At 41.1% G+C, this 19,577-nt stretch overlaps 1 protein-coding gene across 1 annotated transcript in view; it reads right to left on the bottom strand.

Annotated features, from left to right (window-relative positions):
• Nucleotides 1-544: 544 nt before the first annotated feature.
• Nucleotides 545-19,577, bottom strand: part of DFNA5 (DFNA5, deafness associated tumor suppressor) — a 66,412-nt gene continuing 47,379 nt past the window's right edge. Inside the window, exons 6-9 of the mRNA XM_018575595.1 lie at nucleotides 18,734-18,861; nucleotides 12,979-13,165; nucleotides 4,348-4,421; nucleotides 545-976 (exon numbers count right to left, since the gene is read on the bottom strand). Coding sequence (XP_018431097.1) covers nucleotides 740-976; nucleotides 4,348-4,421; nucleotides 12,979-13,165; nucleotides 18,734-18,861 — 626 coding nt within the window. The 3' untranslated portion in view covers nucleotides 545-739. The remainder of the gene's footprint in view (nucleotides 977-4,347; nucleotides 4,422-12,978; nucleotides 13,166-18,733; nucleotides 18,862-19,577) is intronic.

Here is a 19,577-nt window from a genome sequence, read left to right as displayed (position 1 = left end):
GAATATTTAAGCCTAACTCCCGGCACATTGATTTAGGATTATTTTCTCTAACTGCCATTACAGGTTTCCTTCCTTTAATGCTCGTCTATAAGCTCTACCGAGCTGCTGACAGAATATACAATGGGAATTGCACTTCTGGCTTCCAGCTGCACTGGACCAGTGTCTATGACGAGCATTCCTTCCGGTGTTGTGCCTCTGCCCCTGCCCCCTCCCTCTGCATGTGGTCATTCATAAGCAAAGTCTGTGGTGAATACCCCACAGTGTACAGCTGACGGTTTGGCTTGTGCTGGTAATGCGCAGAGTTCACAGGCATCTAGTGCTTTAAAGATCTGCAGTGCTGAACATAAGACAGAGCATGTAATGTACACAAAGCATGTTTACAAAATCCAGCATGAAGGCATAGCCCAAAAAAAACTCCAATGGCAATCCCAATTGCTTTGCTCCCTGAGTGCAGACTAGGCCTTCGTTCCTAGCTGCTGACACAGATACAGAGGTAACAGCACTGTCTTTTCATATGGCTTTAATCCACCAGACACAGGTGAGGTCTCAGGCACCTCTTAAGGCAGATATATCAAAATAAAGTGCATATTTATCAAATATATATTCTCTTGAGGCTTAAAAATCAGTATAATTACATATTGTCATCTATTTTTCTTATGCATTTGATCCATATAATAAATATATGCAGCACAGGGCTCAGTGTGTGGGTCTGCTGCCATGATCTGAGCCCGGCATTAGATCAGGTTTTGAGGTTGTTCTTTAATGCATGAAAGCCTGAGATGGCGATGTAGAGGATATGTGGGAGGAAGCCGGAGTCCTGGCTGGTCACAGCACTTATGTTTTTTTCATTCAGTTCCAGCCTCATGTTGGACAGAGAGAATAAACGCTGTGCAATCTGAAATGTGCCTTGGTCGATGAGATCAGCCAGCGCTGGTTCTGTCCTTGAACAGAGTCCTTCATCTGATGTGGTGTTTGGCTAATTAAAAAAGAGAACACAGGAACACAGTTAATCCCGGAGGCCAGGAGGTTATGATTTACAGTGCCAAACAAGCACGCGAGTCTAGTCAGTTGTAGTGAGGCACAGCCAGCACCAAGAAAAGGACACTTCCAAGTTTAAATGGCTCGATGAGCTGATAAGGATTAGAATGAGTGGAATTGGCATTATTTGTGTATTCTCCGTGGTACAGCTTAAAAATTCTGCAGCATGTGGAGAATGTGTGATGACTGCTTCCTATGGATCACATTACTATTACTGCTTCTGGTTTCTGGTCAGTTTGTCTTGGTGGAATTAAATAAGCACAAGGCCAGATGTCATTTACCTCCACCACTGGTGACAACCATCATAGCAGCTCGCACAGTCACTGAGCATTATGTCTGAATGGACAATATATTAAGATGTCCTGTTTTCCTTGTTTTATAACAGATGTTTGCGGCACTCATCTGTATTACTACACAGATTTGTCTAAAGCAAAATGTACTCCTGTGACCCAAAAGAAAAGTAAAGCCAATTACGTGTAGTAGGGTCACCATAACTTCTATTCTCTTACATTTCCAAGATAAAATGAATACAATTGACTTGCTTGACTAGCTTTGCCCCCTTAGAGAAAGCTGGTCCTGTGGAATGTCAGTAATTGTAACAATTGCTCATTGGTGGCGCTGTGTCGCAGCTGAACATTAGTCTATCGACTGACTTGCTGATCGTCTTCTGTTTCCAGAAGCATTGTCAGACTCAAGTAACTGTAATAAGAAAATCAATGCTTTTAATATAAATGTGATGAAATGTTATACCCTCATTACCAGGCTTTGTAGAGACAGCAATATTGTTTCAGTCTGTTGATTTGCTCCCTGTGTTATCCTTGAGAACGTCTAATAAGCAGACAAGCTGCAGATGGATCTGGCCCGTCTGCATTACTAAATGCTGCTCTCAAGCCAAACCTGTGTGGTCTTACTATAGTAACTAAACAGAGGCTCACATTGCAGTACAAAATGTAAATAAAGACGGGGAAGTGCTTTTCTTAACTGCCGCCAAGTTGGTTTCCTTTGAGTGTTATTTTTGTAAGATATTTCCTTATTTCCTAATAATTAGAATAACATACATTTTCCAGCTCAATGACCGCTGCTTGTCCTTTCATTCTTTGTATATGGCAGGTGTATTAAACAATAAAAAAAAAAGGTATAAGGGTAGAAGCTCTGCGCTTCATAGTTGCCCCCAGTCACACAATGGCCACTTCCACATGGGGATATAACTTTATTGTTGGGATCAGTACAGTAATCTCCACCCAGAAGTGTGGCGCTGTCATACATGGCCTAGATCAGCCTTTCTCACCCAGGGTGCCCTCTGGCTTGTTCAGAGCTGCATCGAAAGTTTCACACAGTGCCATGCCTTTTCATGGTGCAGGTGAAAGAGCCTCTAAAGTGAATGGAGGGGGGCCTGATGTGAAGGGGGACTCCTAGTGTTTATAGAGGGAGGCTCTTATGTGAAAGAGGGTTTCTGAGGTGAAGCGGGAACACCATTTTTGGGGGGTTTTTTTGTGTCGGTTCCAGTGAAAAATCAATACCAGACCACCATCTCAGATAAGGGCCTGGTATGGATTTTGGAGGGACTATGCATCGTTTTGTTTTTTTTAGTTTAGGTTGTGGTACATACTTTTAAAGGGTGCTGTGACTGGAAAAAAGGTTGAGAAACACCGACCTAGATGACCTGAGCCAACAAGCGTTCTTTAGTTTACTGGAGATACCAATGCCCACAGTGCAGGTACCTGCAGCTATACAGGGAGCAAGGTTTGAGAAAAATAAATACTTTGATGTTTATATTGCTGTCTGTGACCCCGTTAGGGAGATCTTACCATACTCTCTCTCCTGATGACTGCAAGACAAGAAGGGGAGTGTTTGTCAATAAGTAAGAGACTACAATAACCAGAAATTCTAACCCCTCCTGAAAAGAAAGTGTTTTGTTGCAGTCTGTCACCAGCACACCGATGGTTAAATGTTGAAACCATGGTCTATTTTATTAGCAGACTCATCTTGTCCATAGCGATGTGTCGGGACTGCGCAGGTTCCCTTCATCAGGCATAACAAGACGAAGGGACACGGTGCAGTCCTGAAACATCGCTATGGAAAAGATGAGTCTATATTAATAAAATAGACCATGTGTTGAACAATTAACCATCGGTGTGCTGGTGACAAACTTCTGCTTCAAGTACGGCGGCGCCATCCGCAGTCACCAAAGCACCCATTTTCTTGGGGCACACCGGTCAGGAGTCCAGGGGGAATCACATTGAATTGTTGCAGTCTGTGTCCCCTATCATGACAGAAAATGAGCAGGAATCATTCCAATGGCGTTACAGTTAGCAGGGGCAACCTGACAGATTCTCTTTTCCACTCTGTCCAAAGCCAGCATGACCTTCTATATTGCTCCTCTGATGCTGATGCCAGACAGCATTTACTTTCAGCTTTCTTCCCGGTTGTTGTGCTGCACTGCGCAGTACAGACTACAGGTTTCATATAGATGAATTGGAGAACCAAAACTCAACGCTCCCATTTATGTCAAGGAGCCGTGTATAGGTGCCTGCCCAGTCCAACACCACAACCGGGAAGAATAAGATGAGAACACTGACCAACTGCACTTTTTTTGCCTACTACCCAAGAGGGAAGAATATGGAGAAATTGCAAACACAATTTAAAGTGAGCCGGTAGCGAGAGAAGTGCATTGCTATGGCTTTCCAGCTGTAATTTCAATTCTTTACTTTCACCATTTAATCAGTCACTTGCTCAGAACAAGTATGCGGATGGTGAAGTCAAACCCGAGTATTAAGTATGTGACCAGTGAACTGGAAACCAGTCTTTGAATAACACTCACAAATATGAATGTAGATATATCAGTACAACATTTACATATGTTAGATGACCTATTTAATGCTTTCAATGCAGCCTAGTTTGCCAAGTTGTCACCCATTTTAGGCTCAGTTAGACGTGTGCTGTTATTAATCCCATGGTATCATTGGAGTGTGTAGAAAGATATTTCTACATTCGGGTCCTTCACCTGCCTCTATCCTCCCTGTTCAGCAATCTATTAGAAGGGGCATTTCTAAATTCTACAGTAATACATATCCCGCGGCTGTTTCCATTTCCATCAAAGTGAATGAAAGAAAAAAATAAAGACATTGTACAAATGTTCCTAAACCTGTGTGCAGAAATGACAGTTTTCAGCATGGTCTGTAGTAGAATTTCTACTCTGCAGGAGGATTCCTACTTCAAAAGGAATACACATTAATAAAGACGCCACTCGGAAACCGCTTTTATGTTCAGGGACTTTCGGTGTTGAAATGAACTGCGGATTCTACTCACCAAGGCCCAGAGAGCTGGCAGTAGATTGAGTTTACAGCACGCACCGAGTATTGCCAAGGCAGTGTCTGGCATCTCTGTAAAACAAACACATAGATCAATATCCATTACCCAGAAACCAGTACGTTAACTGTGTGGAAGTGACATTTACCAGCATGTAGACAGATGAATCAAAAGGACTCTGTCATGGAGCACAACACCTGTGTGAATAGACTTCGACAGAAGCAGCCTTTTCCTGCCTCATGAACCATATACCATTTCTGAGGCAGCTGTATTGGGAATAGATTCAGCTTTACTGCCACAGAACTGGTAAATGTCATCTGAAGCAGGCAATGGCTTCCCCCCGTGCCTTCCACCACAGCCCACACCATTACAGATCCCCTCTAGTACTAGACTACATGCACTCCTTTATTACCAGGCCATTTTGCAGTGCTGTGATAGTTTGACTGAGAAGTACTCAGTCATGCAACATTGTACCCAATACAATTTCATACAGTTTTGTGATCGACAGAGCTTTTATTTTCTGGTATTTAATAACCACAGTTTTTTTATTTGTTACCATGTAAAAGGAAAATTCCAAAAATTGGGACTGCTCACATTTACCTTTCATTTCTTTACCTTAAAAATATATCATGATCAGCAACAGTTTTTTGTTTTTTTTTACAGCTGGTGATGGTTGCCACATGCTAGAGTTCAAATGGCTATAGATCTCTTGTATGCAGTGTGTGCCCACCCCCCTCTGCCACCTGTCCCTGGCCTCCTGTGCCAGCCTGGGATCAGCACGGTGGGACTGTGTACTTTGGAGCGAGATCAGCACACTTCCAACGGCTGTTCTCCCCTTCGATCACTGAAACCCAAGTGATGTGTATTACATCACTTCCTGTTTCAGCCTGCCATTTCTCCGGCCGCTGTGTCCAGAGAAGAAGCTTATGAAGCAAAGTCTGCGCTTCATCAGTTGATAGGTGAAATTAGGTGACTAAGGTCCCCATAAAAAAAGACCCGTCACATCCTCTCGGCTATCACATAGACAAATCACTATATGCTAATCACTAAATATCGGGCATTTTGTTTTTATTCTACAGGGCCTCTGCTTTCACAAAATATATCATTGTTTGGAGGGTTACGCTGTTTTCTAGCCACAAATTCTGATTTTATCAAGTGAGTGCAAAAAAGTTAAGAAATTCCTCCGGATAGGAAGTGGTAAAAACGATACCACAATCCTGGAGGAGTCAGTAGCATTTTAATCTCCTCCTTTAAAAACAATCCCACAATCCTTATTGGTCAGTGCCATTTTAACCCCTCCTTTAAAAATGATCCCACAATTCTGAGTGGTCAGTAGCAGTTTAAAACGGCCCCTCATCCGGGAGTCCTTCTGCCACCAGACTCTTGTTTTCACCCCATACCTCTTTCTCTTTGTCCTTTTCTCTGTTTTTCAACCTATCTTTAATTCGCTACCTTTCCAACTTACGTCATGCTGCGCAAGTGGTTCATGTCCAGACATTTCAGTTGTTTATATCATCTGCACTTCTGTATTTGAAAAATGTCAGTTATGCGACCTCTGTATTGCTCACATGTTATGATATATGCTTTATTGTCATTGTCAAAATGTAATAAAAAAACTGATTTAAAAACCCCCCAAAAAACCTGCCCCTCATCCAATTAAAGAATGCCTAGTATTCACCGATACTGGGCCTTCACTAAATGGACGCTGTGCCAAGCAAGTGATCCTCTGTGTTTTCATGGCAGAGTGGAAATCACTTGGCACAGATGCAACAATAATGGACCCAGAAAATGCTTTAGGCTAAAATGGCAGCTGCCAGGAGCAAAAAGAAATACCTTTGCAGAGGGAAACACTGGTGAGAATCAGGAGATATTTAACCAAAATATTAAGAACTGGCCTTGCAGAGATGTTAAAAGACGGATACAAATGTGAGATTTTACTTGGGTGGGCTGGCTTCCAGAGGAACTCAATCCTGCCAAGAGCCATGGTAATACAGCATATATAGCTGCGTTAATAATAGGCTCCTAGGTGATTTAATAATGATTTTTAAAAAGCTGCACTAATCTAGTAAAAATATATCGTTTTTAGATGCTGTATATCTATGTTTTGTGCTTTACCTGAATATTATATCTGTAAAGTCTATTTTCCTTGAAATAGCAGAAGAACCTTAATCCTCTGTGAAGCCCCCCGGGATTAATACCTTGCATTGGGACAATTATTTGCCACCAGCACAGATGTCAAGCATTCAACATATAGCTGATTTTTTTCTGGCTTGCATACACTTATATACATATTCAGAACACTATTAGTCTTTCTTTCACACATTTTTGTTTGAGTGGGCCTCACACAGTGGAAAGACTCGAGGGCTCCCATAAAACTGCAGGGTGAGACGCTCTAGTCTTTTATGTGTGTGCCTTTAGAAGTTTCTGTGTAAAAGCTATAATTATATTCAAAATGTATAAAGTCTCTTGCCACCTAGGCCAGGCAAACTGACTTCGGTAATGTTATTTCTGCTTTCCTTCTTCATTTAAACGCTTGAAAAATGCTCCCACTAGAGCTCCAACTCAATCAATTTGATGCTGGAGTTTCTGCAAAGTTCCTTGCGCATTCTGTATCAATACACTCTGCATTCCACATTCATAGTTAAATATCATTGCGAACAGTTTTCATTCTTGTACTGTGTAAAGAGGCCAATTTACTAGGCCCATTCTGTATCAACACTAAGGTCTCGCATCTATTACCATTTTCATGTATGGTACCCAAGGAATAAGCTGTCTAGACTGTTGGAAAGTGGTTTTGTGTACTTCAGTTCCTTTTTTATATATTGGAGAAAAACAATACCAACCCCCAACAAATGTTATGCTCAAAAGTGTGGAAGTTGCTAAATTAATACATAGGGAAGTTCTAATGAATCAAAATAGTGATCATCAATCAAAAAAGCAGAAATCACTGGTGCAGCTCCACAGCAGGAGCATAATCAGGACACTAGTAAACATTGCATATGTGCACATGGAGGTTTTCATTTAAGGTGCCCATACACCTGAAGATTATCATACGAACAGCGCGGGTGATACCGCGATCGTGCGATAATCGGCAGGTGTATGGGCAGCGTGCAACCACATTTACTGTACGGTCACACAACTTTCATCTTACGAGCACGCTAGAAAACCCACCGAAAATCGTAAGAAAATTGGTAGCGCGATCGCAAGACGAAAGCCGCACGGCCGGTGTGCGCAAGCGCACACTGCCCGCTCAGCATTGCAATCATCGGCAAGCCCTCCCCTCGGCGGGGAGGGCTTGCGATGATCGCAAGTACAATCTGCCTGTCCAAGATGGGCAGGTCGTACGAAATTTTAATCACCTTACAACCATCGCACAACGAAAGTCATGCAATGGTTGTAAGGTGTATGGGCAGCTTTAGTCACTATTTTTTTTTACTATGTTTGTCTTTTTATCTATTATTTTGGAATCTCTCTTTTAAAGGGGAATGATTTGCCGATATTTATCCCACGTCCAGATCACTGCTCTTTACAGTAAAATTATACTATTCATTGCCATACTTCTGGCCTGCTGCAGCTCACACTAGTGTCATTTATCCGTCCCTTGTCCATTCACAGAACACCTATTCTGTGAACCATTGGCAAATGCCAACAGGAAGGCAGCCACTGAGGTTAGGTGGGGAGTGCAAGTGCATCATAATTTTCGTAAAGATAGCAACTGGGGTCTTGGTCAGACATTCAGGCATTATGTCCCCCATCACCAGGCATCCATACTGATGAACTAATACGGCACACATGCTGTCACCCACTTGGTCTACAAAATGGCAGTGCTATATTCCTATGATGATTCATGTGTGGCTACGAGGTGGACAGCTAAGCTGAAATCGTAGAAAGTACCCATAAACACAGAACAATGGGAACATGTAGGTATGCAAGTATGTTCTTCCTGTGACCTTAATACAACCCGCGCTCTCCTACATGCTTTCTTCTTGCACAGCTCCTGCTCCCTTCGAAAACTCCCTCCGACCACAGCTACTACTCTTTTTTTTTTTGTACTACTACCCTCTCCCCTTTGAAGATTACTCCCAAATTGGAAAAATGAACACAGGAAAGGCCATTATATTGACATATAGTCAGAGGTACTTGTGAGTACTGTTTAACAATCTCTCACAACATGCCGGTTAAAGCCTTTATTAAGCTAGCAGCCTGTGATCGCTCATATAGAGAATAGATCTGTCTATTCTCAGACCTTTGTGTTGAGTCATTCTCCAGGCAGCAGTGATCCCCAGACTTTCCTTGGTATCCCAATTACATGGTCTTGGTCATATATTAGCTCTCTATGTGGCAAAAACATTTCTGTTTATTCTAGGGTGTCTGTATGTCTGTCAACGAATTTAAGACAGGTTTAAGACACCCTGAGGCATAAGATGACAAATCACCTGATTGGGATATTATCGGTTAGCTATGCCGATGACATATCTCTGGGAGCTCATCAGCCACTCCTTAATTGTGCAAGCAGTAAAATGGCTATTGTTCCTCTATGAGATAAATCACTTGCAACATCTGCCTGTGCTCCTCATCTACTCCCTCACCCCTCTCTATAGCAACAAACGTGACATTCAGAGTGACTATCATGCTTCTACCCCACTATTCAATCCTCAAGTCTGAAGATGGTCTAATCATGCATGGGCGTCTGAACACTCTTGGAAGTCTATAGGTGGCTTACCAGTAGGATGGAAACATGGAAGCCTGACCCTGGACTTAATACCTAGTAGTCAATGACATGGAACAAGCATGCAGCCAGTGAAGCCAACTTGCATCCTCTATGCTTTATTAATTTCAGTAGCTCATCGTGTAGTTCCACCGGATACAAAAAAAAAATAATAATTCAAAAGCCTGCAACTTTAAAAACAAGTAAGCAATGGGAGCTACCATAATCCTATCCTCACGGGCTCTCTTTAAAAGTGAATTCTTTTGAGTAGGGCTGTTTTAATGTTTTCTTAAAAATAAAAAGCATGTTGTTGTCTAGAGCTTCATTTTATTCATTGCTTGCATTTTTATCTATTTTACTTTTCACAGGCCATAGCACAAAGCGTACTGTGTTCCTGTTGCCTGTAGCAAATAATCAGCTTCCTTTATTTTTCCAGCACAGTTCCGAAAATAAAAGGAATGTTTCCTATTGCCTTCCATTTAGCACAGACTCCAAGAACTCATGAATTTTGGCAGCTGTGCTCTCAGCAGAGGTCAGTTAACTCTGTGAGAATTGCTGCACAGATTCTGTTCACCGCATTGCTCACAGAACTTGCTATTTTCAGTGCACTTCTAGTGCATTCGTACCAAGCTAATCTATGGTGGTTAAAACGGCTATGAATAGAAAAACCAAAACAAACCATATACAATACAAAAAGTGATGAGGCTGATTATATATGGAGAGCCACTGGCTACTCCGTACTTTAAATGAAACAGTGATTATAATGCAAGGAAACAGAGAGGTCTGTGGGAACGGGCCACCCTGTTCCGGAATCACAATCCTGATTTAAGTGGTTCCAGTCTTTTTAATCTGTACTTGTTTAGTAGATTCAACCTGTAACCTTTTGTTCTCTCTAACCGGTGGCTGATGCGATTCAAGACAATATTGATCTGTATGGGAATTTTAATGACGTATGGATTCCTTCTACATCTGCTTGAGCTAATGTGTTAAAAAAAAAAAAGTGGATCCCTACTCCACAGCACACAGGATACCGGCTTTGGGTTCCCACTAATTGAAAGAGAAGCCTAATAATTTAATTGAAGGCTATGGGAAACGGCTGTATTATCTTTTCTGTTTTTAATATAGATATCAGCCGCAATGACTGGAGGCGTTTAGAGATATAAATATAATTTACAGCTAGGTTTGTGAATATAGTTTACGACATAGCAGTGAACAGCCAGGCATCATTATTATTTCATTACTGCATCGACTCAAATCCTTTTACCAGGAAGCAACATTCAGGAATCAGGCAGTGAAGTCTAGAAGCTAACAAGTACCCCTAGGTCCCAAAAATGGGAGTCAAAACTGTCCTGGTACACACTACTGACATCTTCCGAGTCTTTTATGACAGTATAGTCTGAAAACTTTAATTTCATTACAAATGCTTACCCCTACCAGCTTAAAGGGTTATTAAACCCTCGCATGTTTCTGCATATACCTACTGCTAGCAAGCAGTACATATATGCAAAACGATTAAACAAAAAAAACAAAACAAAAATTTCAAAGGGTTAATACTTACCTGTGTCTCCGCTGCATGGTCCCGTCCGAACATCTGAAAATTTCTCGGGTGACCGCAAAAGGATCTTGGGGCGGGCGCTTGCGCAGTTCAGATGTTCGGCCGGGAGACGAGGAGAGACACAAGGTAAGTATATGGAGCAGCGTGCACCCGCATAGACTCCGTGGGACATCAGAGAAGAGGAGGACAGAGGAGTCAGCGCTGGATCGGAGACCCGCACCAGCGCTGGAGGGACACCTGAAAAGGACAGTAAAGAAGAAGATGATCGGATTAAGAGGCATCATTTAAAGTAAGTCCTTACAGCAGGAATGGGAAGGGGGGAAAAAGTTTGACTTTACTGTCACTAAAACTGTGTCTGGCCATATAGCATGTAAGGAGACTGTATAGACCTGAAAGTGAACCTATGCCCTGACCATGCCGACCGAAGTATTTACATATTCTAAAGAATCAGTAAAAGCCGTCACTCAGCTCTGTATCTATAAGCACTGAGAAGAAATACATTTTCAAAGTTCACAACACAGGCACTAAAATATGAGCTCTTCACCTATTAATGTCTGTCCCATCAGAATCTTGGCAGTGTGCCAGCCCTCCGATGTAAACACACAGCAGGCTAATAGAAAACCAATTCTAGAGTCTTTGTTTTGATCTTTATTTGATAGTTGAGAATTAATAACTTCACATTTTTTTAATTACACCTATCAGGAGTAAAATGTATAGGTTGTCATCACTGACCATCTTCTAAAAATGCTAATTGCCTGGCTGTCATGCTGTTCTAATTGAATACTTTCTAAAGCTGGCCATTTTTTCACCTTCAGCCCCACATAAAAAACAAAACAATAACAAAAAACAAACTGGTTTCCCCCATCCACGGTAAACAGCATTGCGTAGGTATCACCTTTAGGATGTGCAAAGGGAGATGTTTTTTCCCCCCCCTGAAAGCAGGAGTCCAGGATTCCGCCAGTTAAAATCTTGCCCTCCCATGTGAGCCAGCCTCCAGTATAACACCTTCTCTACCCAGCATGCCTCTGTTTTTTGCTAAAGTCCTAGGATGAGGGGCACCTTCTCTAGCTCCATGCTGCACTATACGGGCACCAACATGGATGCAGTATTATAGAGAACTACACACATTCTTTTCCTGTAGTAGCCTCATCAACTGGAAGATTCAGAAGCATTTACGTATATGAGAGTACCCCTACATTAGCAGGAAGGTCTTCACGGCTACACTCAGGCAGACTACCGTTCATCTCTGATGAAAGAAGGCTACTGCAGAACATATTGAATATCAATGCAAGTCCCCCTAATGTGGATCCAATAAGGCAATTATATGCTGCACTCATATGGGATGTAACCTGCAGTACCTGCATCGCATCTCTGTTCATTATAAATCCAGGATCCTGACTCCAAACTCATGCACCGACTGACTGCAATCACCAGGTATCTTTCAATTCATCTCTACAATTAAGTTTTCTGAATGATCTTCATGTCAGCAGCCCAAAAATATAGCTTTTTAGTTTTGCCATTTTAGGCTAAAATAAGGTTAGTTTATTGACCTTCATCTCAAGACAAATTTATTTGAAGAGTTACAAAGCTTATAAAAGTACATTGAAAACTTAAAAGAACTATGGGCCAACCTTTTTTGGCCATAGCTCTGTTCGGGTAACAAGGTCACAGGAGGACATATACTGTCTTCCGGTGACCCAAATCTCAGTATATAGCGGGCTATTGCCTGCTATATGTGGAGCGTGCAGAGCAGTGCCGCAGCCGGGACAGATCACGACAATACTGTCGAGATCCACCCCGTTGGCTGGCTGACAGCTGGCTCTGCCTCTCTAAAAGAAGAGCTGTGCCTGCCTCCTACCCATCCATTCCTCCAGTCAGCGCTGGAGAAACGCAGAGGGGAGGGGAATCCTAGCTGGGAGTGGTGACCGACAGTCACCACTCTCTGCAGGGAGACGATCGAGAAGTCAGCGATCGGTGGTATGCATTCGCTGACTTCTAGATCAATAGAGCCGACCATTGTCACAAGACGGCTTGAATTATGCGATGAGTGTTTTTCACTAACCCCATAATTCTCCTTTAAACTCTAGCAATACAGTCACAAATAAGTATCCCTAATATACGACTGCTGTAGCTGGGAAAAAAATTATATTCATGCTAACCTTATATTTTATATGTCTGTTGTGACAACATGAAAGACGTTTTATGAAAAATAAAAAACGCTGCCAAGTGTGGGAGTAAATATAATGCAAAAAAGCATATTTATTAAAGGACATACTGTAAAGTGATGTGCTGCCAAACAAAGAAAACATATTGAATAAATCTGCTGTTTTGCAGGAGTCTTGCAATAAAATAAAACTGAATGAATTACCGTCCAGTGCACTGGTGAGGATGTGTACAGCTGCAAGCAAGTCTTTCTTATATGTCTTCATCAGCTTGTGCTTTTCCATATCATACCCAATGAGGCAGAGAATTTTCTGGACCCGCTCTCTTTCAGGTGACTTTACCTCATCCAGGAAGTTCAGGCCAGTCCCGTTTCCTAAACGGATCTCCTCTACCTACAAGGGAGACATTCACATAATACAATCTGCTCAAACTACCATACTTATAAATTACTGCATGTCTTGTTATTTAACCTCCTCAGCTCCTACACTTTTGTCGTTACTTCAGACAACAGAGTAACACATATCATTTTTAGGACAAATAAGGGGGTTTTTTTTGGTGATATTGTCTTGCAAAAAAACAAAACATACTTCCTTTTCACTTGTAGTTTTAAAAAAAGTGCTACCAAGGATCAAAAGTATTTTATTTACATTTTATCATTTTTTTTAAAGTGAAACTAATTATTATGATCCAAAACAAATCATTGGAAAGGTGTTTGCAAAAATACAAAACAATTTTAATGCTACGCTAAAAGATTAACAAACAAAACAATATTATTCATGGTTAGAAAAATAGAAATAAAAAATAAGCAGCAGGAAAATAATAGCCATGGGGAGAAGGGGATGAAGGGGTCAATTATGGCTTATTAGTGTAAACTAAGGTTTAATAAGGGGTTAAGTAGGAACAGATTTTTTTTTTTTTCAGATGCTTTAACTGACATCATATGCAAATGAAATCTCATTTTTCATTTGATCTGCAGATGAATGAAACAAAGTAGATACATAAGTAACAGTGTAATTTATCTCTATCTCGTGCCGGAACAATGTTTATAAACACTGTGTCAGACCCCCTGTTTTTGACATCAGCAACTATCTGCCGTATGTACACAGTAACTCCCTGCTGTCATTTTGACAGCCGGCAATTGCTGGCAAATTTGGTGGGACGGGACAGGACTGACAGCATGGCAGGGCATACTACATACATCCGGTGTACTTCAATGCAATTTTGTGGAAGCGTCTACAACAGGTTAAACTATAATGTGATAAAATAAACACAGTAAGCCAAGTTTTTAATATATTTCGTTTTTAAAGCAAATTCTACTTTTCTATGATTGGCTATACCCCACTTGGCCTCCTTCCTACAGCTCATAGCATGAGATATTCTGAAAATACTGGCCAGAACATGAATAATCAGTGTGTTTTTGAGATCTCCTTAAAAGTGTTGGGTTTCTGCAGTCTAGCATGAAAATGTAGGTCTTCAAACAGCTCTCATCAATGGCATACCTGGCTCAAGCCGCCACCAGCGAAAAAAAATATGTTCTGAACTGAGGAGGAAATTCATTAAAGGAGATCTGCATTTAGACTATGCATGTTGCTACTGCTAAACTCTTCTGCAAATGCTAGCTGCCTGGCTGTCATGATGAAATAATGATTTCTGGGTCAGGGATCTGAAAGCGGTATGCAGATCAGGAGTGCTAATATCATCTGACTTCACTTGCTCCATACCTTCTTCAGGTCGGTCATTCTTAAAGTGGGCCTTAACCTAAACCGTAAAGGTTTGCTCTGTTATAGGCAACATCTAGAAATATTAAGTGCCTAAATAACACCCTGAAAATATACCTTTCGTCTTCACGTTCTCCTGCAAACTATCAGTGCTGATATGTGAGTGTCTATACACTCATGTGCCTACAGCCTGTATATCTACAGTGTGCGAGGCACTGCTGCCCCTGATTGCTAGTCTCAGGACATTTGGAGTAACATTTTCCTTGCTGGAAAGGAATCTGTACACAAGGACCTGACCTGCATGCATCTCCCTGCTTCAACACCAATCCTCCAGTGGAACTCACCAGTCATCATATCACCTGTAACATGTGGAAGCAAAATCCTGCTACTCTACCAAGATGGCCAGCTCCCACAAAGACACCGTGCAGAAAAAGGCATGGTAAGTCAGTAATGGGGAAACAATTAGGTACATGGAGACCACAAGCAATACTGGTGATTAATCCTTTGACCTCTGCTTGGATTTTTTTGGGCATAGCTTCAATGGCTTAGGTCCCCTTTAAGATATTGAAGCTAGAGGCAACAAGAATTTTCAGGAAGTTAGCAATAATATCTAACATACCCTATTACAGGGCTCCTTTAAGGCTAGGGTCACAGGAGCTTTGCTTTAAGACCCATTATCTCAGCTCCAAGCAGACATTATATGAAGGATTAATGGCTGCCTCAGATGCTACAGGACTAATAACCGGTCAATGTGCTTTACATTTAAGGTGCAGACAGCGGGGTTGATTTAATAAAGGCAAATAGGCTGTTTACTTTATAAGCGTATGAGGTGAAGCTCTGCTGATGTCTATTATTCAACTTTGTGGAAGCAAAATGAAGAGTAATCAACCCGCTGTGTTTTTTACATACTAGCAAAAGCGTTCCTGGAACAGGCTGAATATGAAAGGGCGAGTCACTGCAGTGGCACTGAACAGTGAAGTGGGGATATGTGGAAGAGGTGGTAAAGGAAGAAGGGGGAGATTGGGCTTAGTGTGTTGGTGAACAGGTGTACTGTGGGGAAAGGAGGATAGGGGTCAGCTACAGTGGTGAGTACAAAGGGGGATTGGGTTGAGCTCCAAGCAGACATGAAGTAAAGGAATGATAGCAGCAATAAAATGCTACAGTACTAATACAGGTTCAGGTTGCTTTGCATTTAGGAAGCAGACAGTTTTTATATATAATAGATCATCTTAGGCTGCGAGAATGGAAAAGGTCAAAAAGGTGAGGAGGGGCAAAGAGGCTGCAGATAACATTAAGAAATTAGTGTAAGTCATCTTATATTTTGGGGGTAGCTCTGCCACATTTTATTTTCTTGGGCCACGTCCTATAATCTGAAACCTTTACATATCTTCACTTCAACTTTTGAAACTTTTACCTTTTACTTCTTTTATTAAAAACAACTTCAATATTCCTATTCATAATTTGTTTTAAGTTAACAGAGACTTCTGATGCCTATGTACTGATAGCTGTGTGCTTGACAGAGCAGAATGGAGCCAAATTAGCTTTATTTGAACAGCACAAGAAGCTGTGATATAGATGAAAAAAGAAAAACATTAATTATGCCCTTCAGCTAAGTGCAGTGTGTACTGTCACCACAGAAATTCTCCTCTGGCCCTCATTCAGGCCAATTCTTATTTAAATACTAATATAAAACGTGAACAGATTATTTGCTTTTGTTCAGTCCTAAAGCTGGCCATACACCAGTAGAATTTCACATAAAATACTGTTTGTTTTCTGAGAATTCGTTTAATTTTCTAATAGTTGATGGGGTTAAACTGACTATCATTTTTGACTGCCGTGACAAAAAAATTGGAGTGGGATGGAAAATTTTGCTTGAACAAAATTCTAACAATTAATGTGATTTTCGTTCAAGAAAGTCTATTTACTACTAAAATCAATTGCTAAACGCAAACATAATTTCAAACAACATTCATCAAATCCCTGATGGTTTTAAATGTTCTGATTTTTCGTATTAACATTTGTATGACAATCTACCAGTGTATGGAATGATTTAATAGCAAAGGATATGTTTAAATATGCAGCATTTAGTCTGCCATATGTATTTAGGAATGTAAAACAAGATTAAAATAAATGTGTAAGTTTAAACAGACTCCCGGCGGCAAAAGTCGCCGGGAGTCTGTTTAAACAGCCCCGATGCTGGCGACGTACACTGTACGTCGTCAGTCACGAAGGGGTTAACTTCCTTTATGGTAAGATTTAGGGATGCACCGATACCAAGTACAGTCCTCGGTACAAGTACAGATACTTTTCAAGCTCCAAGACTAGACCTGAGAAAAATGTAAAAATTAGGAGGCTGCTGTCATTTGTAAGGAGCACACGAAGCTCCTGGGATTTGTACATCTCTGTTTCAATGTATGATTTTGTTTTTATAAATATAAATAAAGGGATGCACCGATACCAGTTTTGCGAGTACAATGACTGGTACTTGCCCAAGTACTGATACATTTTTGTTTAGTGTCATGTGACAGTTTTTCTAAAACAATACAGACTAATGATTTCAGGACAGTGGTGGAGCGCCAGAGCCAGGTCCCAGCTGCAAACGCTGAAACCCTGGTAGTTCTCATGAAAAATGCCAAGTATCTGCACTGGTACTCGAAAAGTATCGGTGCATCCCTAGTAAAACTGCCATTCTATGGTTAGAGCACAATCATCTACTTTGAAGGCAGTATTTATTCAGCACCTTGCATCCCTTTGTTAACACAGGCTCATTTTTAGTATGGTGGATTAATAGTTGGCTTCATGGCATTGTAGTTTCAGAATCCTGGGACCTGAAGCCACCAGTCACAGCACCTATAAGATATCTGTATGTTCTTGTGAGTGTGTAAGCTCCAGTTTCCTCACAAAACATAGGTAAAATAGTTTCCACTGAAAATGATCTTAAGCTGCCCATACATGGAGCGAATTTCAGACGGTTCTTTATGAACGGGCTGAAATTTGCCCTATGGGTGGCCCTGTTGGCAGCCTCCTGCCCAACATTCTTCAATATGAAAAACAAAGGAACAAGGTGGAAAATTGACAGCCAAACAGTGACTTCAGCTAACCAACTGCAGTCTCTGTTCAGGTATTCTGACAGCGGCACACCCACCGTTGTCTTAATACAATACCTCGGAAAGGGGGGGAAGGGGATTCCTCCATCCACGCTGTTTAGTCTACTAGTGAATGGCTAGCTTTATAGTGTGTGTCTGTATAACCTTTATAGGTATATTACACTGTAAGCTCTTCTATAGGTATAGGGACATATATGAGTAATAATACTGATTATAATAACAAATACACATTCCTTTTGTCATTAGTTGAACTGCAGGGGGGGCATGGACTGCTAACATGAAGGGTTTTGCCTCTGCTCTGTAAAATATTAATAAAACATATTGAATACAAAACAATTACATTTCAATTATTGAATTATTATTTAATTAACATGGGAACCTATGGACACAACATTGTTTCCTGGGGGAATTCCGTGGGCACGGCTGTATTCTGGAAAGCCAACCCTGCAACAAGTCAAATTTCCACATTTCTTAAAAGGACATCAGACTTGGAGACTTAAAAGCAACCTGTCAGGGCAGGAATATGAGGGGTGTCACGAAATCATTTTCATAGCGTCAGGCTCTAAAGCCTATTATCTTTCTTTTACCACAGGAGTCACTAACTGGGGACAAGCATGTGCACACAGGCTGCCATAACAACTAATATGCATAAGCTTGTCCTGGGTCATTACCTTGCTAGGTACCGAAACAAGGACAACAGCCATTTAGCTTGCACCTACATAGTAGGCAATGCAAGGAGTATGAAATCAGAGCAGCCAGGTTTTAAATGGGAAACATTTAGAAATCTAATTGGCTGGCACTGGCTGCTGAATTGCCTTATTAAATAAACCTGATCAATGATTATTATGAATTAAAAGCTATGTTTAGTATTGCCATTATGAACCTTTTTTTATTGAGCAGACTACGTACAGGGTTGGATTCAACAAATGGGTGTTGATGTGCTCTTGAAATTACAGAAAAACGATTTGGTACACAATACAGTCAGTGCTAACCTGCTTTTAACTTTTAGTGTTGTATAGCTCGTAATTAACTGTGAAGAAGGCCACGCACCTTAACTACGGCAGGTGAATTCTGGCTTGATGAAGCTGCGAAAACACATCTATTATTAAGCTGGAATAAAGCCGGCCAATCTTACCACAGCCTGCAGCTGAGTGACTGTTTGCCCATCATCTAATATTTCAAAAAGCCAATTATAAAGTTCTCCACGCTGGGCTTCTGGAAGGTCTTGCAGCATAGAAAATGGCTTTGTTAGCTCTAGTATGTCTAAGTGAGAAAAAAAAAAAGAATCAAAGTGACTTTATGTTGTAATGATACAACAACATATGACATAAGCATAGCATTAATATCTCACACTATGGAACAGGCTTTTAGAAGATGAGAACTGTAATGGATTTGTTCTTGTAGTACGGTTCAGTGAATTTCATGTTAGTTAAACAATCTGCTTGTGCTGGTTGCCTCCTGCTGGGGCTGGGGCTTTGAAAAGTTGTGTGCATTACAGTAGCAAACATTGGAACAGTAGCAATAGAACACAGCACTGTGACACATTGGCATCTTCAATATATAGGACAAATTTCAAAGCTGTGCTTGGAAAAACATACTTTACAGTCACCAATGTTTGTATTGGGAACAGGTTATATAATTAAAAAGCAAGAAAAGGTTGTTTTTTTTATATGGGAAACATCTGTAGTCACTAACAAGACACACATTAATACAGCTCTGTATTCAGTAATATAACATGAATTTAAAGTGGAAGTTTTCCCTAAAAAATTACTTTCTAAAGCAGAAGAGACTTACAGTTTGTATAAGTATCTTCTGCCATAAAAGCTTCTTTCTACATGTCAGCCGCATGTGCAGCTCAGGAGAAGATTGAAGTGCCGGTGAGGGAGGAGCGCAGCGCTGAAGGGGATCACTTTGGCAGGTAAGGTTCTCTGCATGCTAGCACATTATGACTAAAAGCACTGGGGGAGGTAGGGGGGGGG

Source organism: Nanorana parkeri, unplaced genomic scaffold, assembly GCF_000935625.1.
Source record: "Nanorana parkeri isolate BGI_ZX_2015 unplaced genomic scaffold, ASM93562v1 scaffold4, whole genome shotgun sequence".
In the NCBI taxonomy this organism is placed as follows: Eukaryota; Metazoa; Chordata; class Amphibia; order Anura; family Dicroglossidae; genus Nanorana; species Nanorana parkeri.
Note: the sequence above shows the minus strand (reverse complement) of the source record. Positions and strands in the feature narration are given on the sequence as shown.